The 10,029-nt window shown below is 39.3% G+C and overlaps 1 protein-coding gene across 1 annotated transcript in view; it reads left to right on the forward strand.

The window, feature by feature from the left end:
- The first annotated feature begins 789 nt into the window (after positions 1–789).
- The window catches only part of E2F8 (E2F transcription factor 8), a 10,413-nt gene continuing 1,173 nt past the window's right edge, over positions 790–10,029 (forward strand). The window contains 12 exon segments of the mRNA XM_009334532.1: positions 790–891; positions 1,210–1,366; positions 2,572–2,877; positions 3,550–3,711; positions 5,165–5,302; positions 5,629–5,838; positions 6,709–6,793; positions 7,082–7,607; positions 8,651–8,855; positions 9,061–9,074; positions 9,713–9,842; positions 9,987–10,027. Coding sequence (XP_009332807.1) covers positions 790–891; positions 1,210–1,366; positions 2,572–2,877; positions 3,550–3,711; positions 5,165–5,302; positions 5,629–5,838; positions 6,709–6,793; positions 7,082–7,607; positions 8,651–8,855; positions 9,061–9,074; positions 9,713–9,842; positions 9,987–10,027 — 2,076 coding nt within the window.

Consider the following 10,029-nt stretch of genomic DNA (forward strand, 5'->3'; position numbering starts at 1 on the left):
GGGCTGCCGTCTCCCGCCGGTGCGGTGGGGTCGGGCCGGCGGGGCCCTGCCGCCTGGGCCCGGGGCGGTGACAGCCCCGGGGTGCCCGTTCTCAGCCGTTCGCAGCAGCTCTGGGCGTGAAGTCACGGCGGTCTGAACGAACGCGTGTGAAAAACGTTGGATGGCAGTCACGGAGCGCCTTTTACGTTCGCTTTATTTTCTGTCCTTCACAAAAGTACCTAAAACTTTACCTGACGACCTTTATCCACCTATTTCGTAACGGGCGGCACTTCTTCCTGGCTCCCGTTTTGTTTTTCCCTCAATAAAAGGTGTTTCCGTGGTTCTTTATACCTTTCTGCCACGGATTAACATTCATTCTGACTGTGTTTTCCCTCGAGGGGAAGAAAAGGAAAATTACCTCAAGAATAGCACGGGCCCCGTGTCTTAAGCTAAAGGCACAGTCAGAGAAACGGTTTCAGGGAAGGGGTTCGTTGGTTCGGAGTAAGACTGCAACCTTTGGCTTTGAGCTACCCAAAAAACGCAATTGATCTCTATCCCACACTGACCGTTAGCAACAAATGGCTTGTAGTGCTTCGGGTTTTTAACGTCACCGGTTTTCTTTTTCTCGCCGTGTAGGAGAACCATTCTTCTGAGCCACACGGAAGCGTATTGAAAACTCCTTTGAAACAAGCTGCTACCTCACATTCGGTATTGACAGAAATACAGCCAGACTGTCAGCCTCTAACCACACCCCCAAAACCTAAAGAAATCCTTCCAGCGGATCCATGGACGCCTACTTCGAACCTTAAAATGCTGATTAGCGCCGCTAGTCCTGAGATTAGGAGCAGAGAACAGAGAAGGGAACTGTCAAACAACACACGTGAGGTCCTACAGGCAAAACACTGTTTGCAGGTATGTTGTAAAGGGGTCGTCTTTATTTACGTGGGTTTTTTAAGTTAGCCGAAGGCTGTTTATTCAGTATAAAAAGTTATACATTAACGTACTGTAATGCTTTTAAAGTTTTGATTTTGGAGTATTTACCAACTATAAGTAAGGATATTGCCTAGTTACATACAACGGGTAGCGTTTTGCTGGTTTTGTTTCACAGGTGTTGAGGACAAAGGGAGAACACTGGGCCTTTGGCAGTGCTCACAATGAAGCTTTTAAATAGCTGTGTTCACGTATTTATTGTAAAAAATTTCAAATTCTCTTTTTCTTATTTCCGTGTAGGAGCACTTATCAGGAGATGAATATGAAAAATCTCAACCAAGTCGCAAAGAGAAAAGTCTAGGATTACTGTGTCATAAATTCTTAGCTCGATATCCTGATTACCCCAGCACTGCAGAGAATAATTACATTTGCCTTGATGAAGTAGCTGAAGAGCTTAGTAAGTTGGTGTATATGCTATTTTGTATTTCTTCATACAAATGTGCCAATAACCTACCATTGGCGTTAGTACATTTTTGCTCCGTAAAATTTTGAATGCTTACTGTGTACCCTCAAACTTACTTAAACCCAGCTTTAAACTCTTCGTTCTTAGAGCAATTCTTTTAAAAAGCTAAAGTTTCTTTAGTGAACTGAATGGAGAAACTCTGAATTATGTTTAATATTAAACATCTAAATTATTGCCCGTACCACAAACAACCAGTTGCAGTTTTTTGGATCTAGAGATGATGGCTACGATTAGTGGTTGGATTTTTGCGGCAGGAACGAGCGTTTCTCAAGCTGAACCCTCAACTTCCTGTCCAATCGTGACATCAAAGCGAGAAACTACTTTCTGCTCTCTATGATAATTAAACTTTCTCATTTTATACCGCTATTTTTATATCGCACCAATGATCTACCGAGAGTCTGAGTTGCTAACATTAAGCTGAAGCTTTTTTTAATCAGAGCTATGAAATGACAGTATTCTACAGATTGTAACACTGATAATAGTTATAAATCGCACTGCTCTAAAATTTTTGGTGTCCTTATATCTTCAAAACATGTTGGGAGACACAGAAGAGGGATGAATTGCAAATTAAACAAAATGTCTATTTTATTTATACTTTGTACAAAATAACATATCTTTTAGAAAATGCCTAGTCAAAACCAAGAATTTAACAGACAAAAGAGAAAAGGACAGTGTGTTAGTAGAATAACATCTAAAAATAAGTTACAAAACAGCTGTCTACCGTGAGTTTCCAAGGATGTTTAATGAGACGATCTAAAATCGATGCAATGAATAATTAAAAATGCTTTGTTTTTTTTTAAAGCTGTATTGAAACCCATCTAATGGCTCTTCTGGCAACAGTAAGTTTTATTTCTTAAGGAATGCTGTAAACCAAGTATAACTGTGGAAAAGCAGGTCCTTCCATATCTAAAGCAAGAATTGTTTTCTTTTCCTTGCTGGCAAGATCTGTGAGGCCTGTTTTCAGGAGCCTTTATAACAAGGAATTGGCGACAGTGGCTTAGAAGTATATTAAGAGGAGGGGGAAGTACAGGAAACTGATCCCTTCTCTGTGCAAACCATGTTTCAGGTAAATAGATGACGAAACATATGTTATGCAGTAGAGATGTCATGTTCATCTTTCTGGGTTTGGTTTTTTTCAGATGTTGAACGTAGACGCATATACGATATTGTGAACGTGCTAGAGAGCCTACACATGGTGAGCCGCCTTGCCAAAAACAGATATGCTTGGCACGGGCGGCACAATCTCTCCAAAACCCTGCAGGCTTTGAAAAAAGTTGGAGAAGAGAACAAATACACACAACAAATTCAGATGATCAAGAAAAGGGAGTATGAGCATGAATTTGATTTCGATGGTGACAGAAATGAAGAAATGGCAAGATCTTGTGGCTCAAATGAGCATTCAGAAATGTCTTTTGTCGAGCTCCCAGGAATGGAATTTCGTGCTGGTAATAATTCTCTGTAGTGCCAAGAATAATATGTGCTTGTAATGATTAATATCTATGAACTTGGAAAAAACATTTATTGGACTTTTTTTTTCTGAAACGCTACTTCCTGAAAGGCACCACAACTGTTTGTGGTGAGAAAAAGTGCTCTACACTCCTTCAGTTCTCTTATTCATTCAATTCTTGCACGTGTTTTGTTTTTACAATGCAAGAGCAAGGGGGCATCAGGTGAAACTATCAAACTTACCCAACGTACAATCCAATTTGCAGGATTTGTTACCCTTGAATGTTACAGAAGCCAAAAGTATAAATTACTCCATTAATTTATTTTTTAATTGAGGTTTGATTCATGGAAGCGGTGCTAATTAGGGATTGTTAAAGACATTGTATAACCTGCAGTTAAGCATCTTTAAGAGTACAGGTTGTCAGACAATAGGAAGTATATACAGGGGGAAACACCGCACTCTCTTCTTTGTAGTTAGACTTGGTATCCACCTAATTGTCCCATTCTTGCCATGTAGAGACATGATTCTGGAGTCCATGTCAGCCCTGCCTCGTTGCTGTGTTGTTTGTTCTTCTAATAATTGTTACTGACAAATTTCTTCATTTTTTTAAAAATGTTTGTAGCTGGTGTGTGTCACTTCATACTTTAATCTTTTCTCCTGTCTGCTGCAGCATCAGTAAATAGCAGGAAAGACAAGTCTTTACGAGTGATGAGTCAGAAATTTGTGATGCTGTTTCTTGTATCGACTCCACAAATAGTAAGCCTCGAAGTTGCTGCTAAAATCTTGATTGGAGAAGACCAGCTAGAAGACTTAGATAAAAGCAAGTTTAAAAGTAAGTAAAATATCAGGTGTAAGCTAAATGAACTATTCTAGTACTAGTTTATATAGTGTAAAATACCATCATCTTTTTCCTGCCATAAATATATTTGAGCCTCCGAAGACTCACTAACCACCTTGCGCAGTTTTTAACAGGGACCCACTTGTGCATAGTCACTGATACATAATGACCACGTAAGAGAAAAAGTCCATTAAATGCTCTCTCCTGAAGTAACGTCACAAGGCTGCTTATTGGTAACAATTTCTCTTTCCGCAAGCAGTCTGTCAAAGATTTCAGCATCATTTCATCAAAGATGCCCCAGAATCATACAAATCTGTGTTCTGCTCATATAACTTACTTCTTGGAAATCTAAAGAAATTCTGTAAAAGTCCTGTTAGTAACTTACACGTGAGAGGAAGCGAAACCCAGTGCTGTAACTGCCAACTACTTCTTCATTCTTTTGCCCTGCTCTCAGTTCCCTGCACGCTTCCTCCTCTTCCTCTTCATTCAAATGAAAAGGTACTTCTAGGTCTAGGCCCGTATGTCTATAATAATAATAAAAAATGTGCCTGCTCTTGAGGGATCAAGAATTAATTGGGGGTTTCATTGAAAATTACACCCTTCCTTGATTCTCAGACTCCATTGCTTTTTTTGTGGAATTGTATCTATGCAAAAAGAAAACTGATCCTCGCTGGTTTCAGTTCATAATTTCCTTTCCACTGCATCATGGCAACATAGAGAGGGTGGATGGGTAGTCAGTAGGGGGGTTTTGTTTGTTTTCATTCTTTCTTCTTCCTCCGCAAGGTCTGTCTCGCAATAAAAGCATTTTCAGGGCATTCCATCCATGTGTCTGTATTTCAGGTATCACACGTTTTACGGTGTTCTTGGTTAAGAAGCATAGTCCCAAGTTCCATGACTCGCTAGACGTTAAATTTTCAGTAGCAGCAGCGTTGGCCTAGGCACATTCACTCTGTAGTCCAGAAGTCGCTTGTCATTTGGCTGCTGCCTAAAGCTTTTCCCTAATAGCTCAACCTGAAAACAGTTAAGAACGTGCAGGATGATTATCCTGTGGGATTTTAGTGTCTCTTCCCCCTAGTTCCCATATTCACGATGGCATGTGCGTACCTGCCTTTTAAGCTACTTATTTTCACTACAGTATTGGCACAGGTTTGGCCATTGCACAGAATCCAACTTGTTTGGAAAATGTTTTTTTTCTATAGCGTAATATACTTAGCAGTATTTTCTTTTCTAGATCTCTATGTCGTTCTAGTTTACACATAAACTTTATATTGTGGTAAGATATGTTATTTCATAGTATAAATACCTGTTCCACAAAATTGTTCTTATAAAAAAATTATAAAGGTTTTTCCTTTTAGCTGCTAAAAGGGCATTACAACATTTTTAATCTGACCTATGTTAGCTTGTTAATTGGAATTGCTATACTTTACATTTGTTTATTTTATTTCAGCCAAAATTAGGAGACTTTATGACATAGCAAACGTCCTCAGTAGCCTTGAGCTTATCAAGAAAGTTCACGTTACAGAGGAGAGAGGTAGAAAACCAGCATTCAAATGGACAGGACCTGAGGTCTTGCCAAATATTCAGGGTAGGTGTATGTGTCACTTCCTTTTGTTCTGCTGATGATTTTGATTGTTTCTTTGTTTCCTCTGCTAGAAATTTTTTGAGCAAAAGACAGAGTAAGCTAAGCAGAAAGTCTTTGCTAGTCACATCCCGGTCCTTGGTCCTTGACAGCATAGCACACCCGTATGTATTTCCCCATAGTAGATTTACTCATACCGAGACTCTTGCATTTCCACTTTTGCTGCTGCTAGTACTTCAATGATTGTCAGCCAGGCTCAAATAACTGCTTTGAATTACTGAATCTGCATATGATGTGTATTTACTCTTTGTGGGTTTTCTTCTGCTTTTTAGATACAAAACTTGAAACAACTTCTACGACCTGTCCCCCACCTATTTCAGAATCCATCACTTCCAAAGATCAGTGTTCAAAAAACCTTTTTCCTTCAAGAGGAAAGCAAAACTTCACTCGGCATCCTTCTCTAATAAAGTTAGTTAAAAGTATAGAAAACGACAGAAGAAAGATCCAATCTGCTCCGACCAGTCCAGTTAAAATAAGTGCAAGTACGTATCTTCTTTTAAGTTTGTTTTTAACTCACATGTAGTCTTGCATTAAATATTCAGGCTTGCTACCTTCTCATAGGAGATGCGGATGTGTGGGTATGCCTGCTTACAACAAACATGTCTTAAGAACTGTCAGAAATAGACAAGATGGGGAAAATACATGTTGCCTGTAAGTCTGAGGCTTTACAAGATCGATAGCGAAAACAAAGCAGAAATGATCCGTGTTCGGTGCGTAAGCTCTGCAATTGGTAGAAGCTCTTTGCAGTTGGGTGGACCAAATCCAGTCACCCTTGCGCAGTTGCAACAAAGTAAATGTATTCACTGCGACCTGGACCAAAGTCAGCACGCCGTGGGGAACTCTAGCCTCCCCTTCACACCAAATGCACAGGGTGGCATATTACTATTTTGGGTTTAACAATAATATTAAATCCCTTTTTACGTGTCACTGTCTTGGCTTTGTGTGATGTCGTACTGGCTACAAACTTCTGTTTGTGTAGTTTGGCTGATTCTCTGGATATTGTCTTTCTCTATGAACTGCTCTAACCCTAGTTTGTTATGGAAACTGCGCTTTAGATCTTACTATCTAAGCAGTTCTGTAGAAAATTGCCAGAAAATTACCTATCAGTGTTCATGTTCTTGTTCTTCGGGGGGCAAAAAAAAACAGAGCTGAGGCTTTAAAATTCGTTTGATGTAAGCTACCATCCAGTTGATCAAATCAAGTCTAGGCTGCAGTTTGAGGATAACATGGAGTCTTAGTGTCTTCTCATTAAATGTGTATGCCACATTAAATAACGCAGTCTCCTCAAAACAAAATTTAACTTCTACATTTGAGGTACCAACAGTTTGGGTTTGTTTTCCCCTTCCAACCAGGTACTGATCAAAACTTATCAGCTTTCCCAAGTAAAATGGCTCAGGTCCCAGCAATCGCTAAACATCAGCTGGAAGGACAATCAAAGTAAGTTTGCACAAGTGTTAAGGTGAGAAGCTTTATTTTGTCACTGGCCATTAAGGTAAAGCTATGCGCGGTTTGAGTTGGGCAATAGTCTGCAAAAACCAGTAACCCCTGATACTGCAGGCTATTTTTTTTTCCCTTATTTTCTGTTTAGTGGATTGAGAAGTACAAGTTCACGTCAAGTCTGTATATTGCAGAAAATAATTTGTTGGGGCATTCGTTTCTGCACGAAGGTATTAAAATATGTTTGGGCTTTTTTTTTTGTTTGTTTGCTTTGGTTTTTTTTTTAAGGAAAGCAAAAGAGGAGATGAAAATGAAATTGTCAAGATCTGCTTTGGAATGTAATCTGTCCTCACCTGAGGCAGTCCCCAAGCCCGAACCTCCTCGCACCGCAGCACCCTCTCAGCAGCCAGCTCTCGCACAGCCACTCGGTGTCTGTCCTCCAAGCCACAGTTCAGTCCCACCAGTAATACTACCTCATACTCATTCTGGTGTTTCATACGCAATATACCTGCATCCTTCCCAAGCCCACACTGTGACAACATACAGCCCAAGTTTCATGTTGCAGACTCTGCCGTGTGCTAATATAACTGGAATTAAGAGTATTAATTCAAAAGTATTAAATAAAATAACCACTGAGGAAGGGGACAATCAGATAGCTACAGATGATCCAACAAAGTCCTTGACAGCTAAAGACAGACCGACTAGAAAATCAGAAACTTCATCACAGCGGTGCCTTAAAAGATCACAAGCATTACAAGAGAATAATTTAATTAAAAGGTATAGAAGTGATGAGGAAAACCTTGATACTTCTCTGGTAAGTTAATTTATTTTTAAAATGCCTTTTTGTAGCATAATGATGTTGCCACCTACTCATTTTCAAAGTGATTTAGGAGCCTACACCAGCGTGTGTAGGCGTTTTAAATAACATTATGCTTGAAGGGATGACGTTCATTTGTTGTCCTTGCTGATGTTTAGGGGGCTGGTTTTTGTTTGTTTACATATGTATGTATTATATGTATATATATGTATTATATATCAAATATCACATAATCTTGCTGGTATTTGCAAAGCATCAGGCAGAATAAATAGTATGCAATATAACATATCTTTGAAAGGCCAACCTAGGATCAGGCTGTGTTTTTCTCCTTGTTGTTCCCCTCTCTTCCCCCTCCAAATATTTATTCCAAGAAGATGTGTCAAAGTGTACAGATGTTAGACAAAATAAAACAACTCCTCAAACACTATGTCAAGACTTACCTGTTTATACAATGATTCTGGAGCAGTTCAGGTTGCTCATCTTGCTGGCATTCATTCATGGCTTTAGAGGTGTTAGGAGGGAAAGCGGACACATAAAAGTTGCTGGACAGGGAATGTCCCAAAATCCTGATACCTTCTAAATATTTCTGTCCAATGTTGTGCACTGTTAATGTTGGATTGTTGTAGGCATAATAACGCAGCCCATGAAGAGAATAAGAGGTTCAGATACACTTGATGCATATGGAGAAAAACTGGGTCTGGATTGCTTTCTGCTCCTCGGTTGCTGAATGTTTTAGTCTCTCTGTAAATTACTAGGCTGCTCTAAATTGTGCTTGCCAAAACAGTCATGAAATGTTATCAGCGCGTTGTGACAATGTGTGGTGTCAAACATCCACTAGCTGTGAAGGAGCAAGAGGGGATAACATGGAACTGGTTGTCTTATTGACTAGAAATTTTTATAGCGCAAACTTGGGAATCAGGAGAAAGGAGAAAGCTTGTTTTCTTAATTTTCAAAATGCATAAAAATCATTATAGACCTGTAATGGAGAATGTTAAGTCTTACAATGTCTGCCTTTGGTTTTGTATGTACTTTTTTTAAAGGGAGAATCCATTAAAAACGAAAGACCACCTCCCAGTAGCTCACAAATGAATCACAAAATGGACAATTTCCAGGAAGAGGGACAGAACAAAACCAAAACGTTAGATCAGAACGTGGCAAGTTGCTATGACCAATGTAAAAGAGAAGATATTCCAGAAGATGAGGACAAAATCAAAACTAAACAAACCACAGTTTATCATTACTAAAGTACATCACAGCTAAGTCCTACATAGTGAAAATTTTCCTGCTTGCCGTTACCTGGGAAAATACCACTTGGAGGCTTCGCAAAAGAAACAAAACTATAATGAACTACACATACGTAAATTGTCTTTGGTTGGATTATTTTTAGTGTGCTTTGAATACCTTATTTTGTAGGAATGTAGGACTTCTAGTTCTTCATTAAGTACACAAGTGAGAGGACATGAAGTGACTTTTCAGGCTTCAACTGGGATGAAGATCACAACTAAGACTAAGTAGATGAAGACAACGTTGAGATCCCTTACATCCCCAGTCCTTTGTGCATATTTAGTCTCAAATACTTTGATTTACAACAGCATCGCATGAAACTCTCTTCATCGGTAAAATCTGGTATTCTGCAGTTAAGACTTACTACTGTAGAGAACCCGAAAAAAGAACAGTTCTGTTGACAAAAACAGAACTTGTAAATGCAAAAGGACTGTCTTCCAATATTTGTCTTATGAAAAACACAATCCAAGAATGAGGTGATATGATGATTACTGCGTCCAGATGTTTCTTCTGGGGGAAAAAACCAAGTATTCAGTATCAGGATTTCTCTTTTGTCTAGTATAATTGTACTGTGTTAATCCCAGATGGATTTCCAGTTCCTCACTGAGAATTCTGCTGACTTCTGCACAGTAGGACAGTCTTACTTTAAAGAGAATGTCCTTGAGTCAGTTGTGTCTAATTTCAGACAGAAGGTAGTACAGACATGGAATATAGGATACGGGGGATATGAAGGATAAAGAATAAGAACAAGGCGAAGGGGATGCAACTTTGGAGAAAAACTTCATTTTTTATTATGTGTATTGTATTTTCTTTTTCAGACTTTTTTTCCATCTGGCTATCTTATTCCTCTTACTCAGTGCACCCATGGCAACAAGGCGGGCTTTTCTGATAAAGAGAAAGCCGGGATATGTTCATTACAGCACACGACCTACAGCTCACCCATTGCTAGTGAGTATTAAATAAAATAGGCGTACAGTTGTCTGGCTTAAAGGATTGTGGGCCAGGTTTATCCTACTGAGGTAACAAAATCACAGCACAACGGCTTGAGTCTCAATTTTTAATCCCCTTCAACACTTGATTTTTCTGTTTCAGGTGTCATTCCAGTGACAGCATCTGAACTGAAAGCAGTTAACAT

This window comes from Pygoscelis adeliae, unplaced genomic scaffold, assembly GCF_000699105.1.
Source record: "Pygoscelis adeliae isolate BGI_AS28 unplaced genomic scaffold, ASM69910v1 Scaffold171, whole genome shotgun sequence".
NCBI classification, from domain to species: domain Eukaryota; kingdom Metazoa; phylum Chordata; class Aves; order Sphenisciformes; family Spheniscidae; genus Pygoscelis; species Pygoscelis adeliae.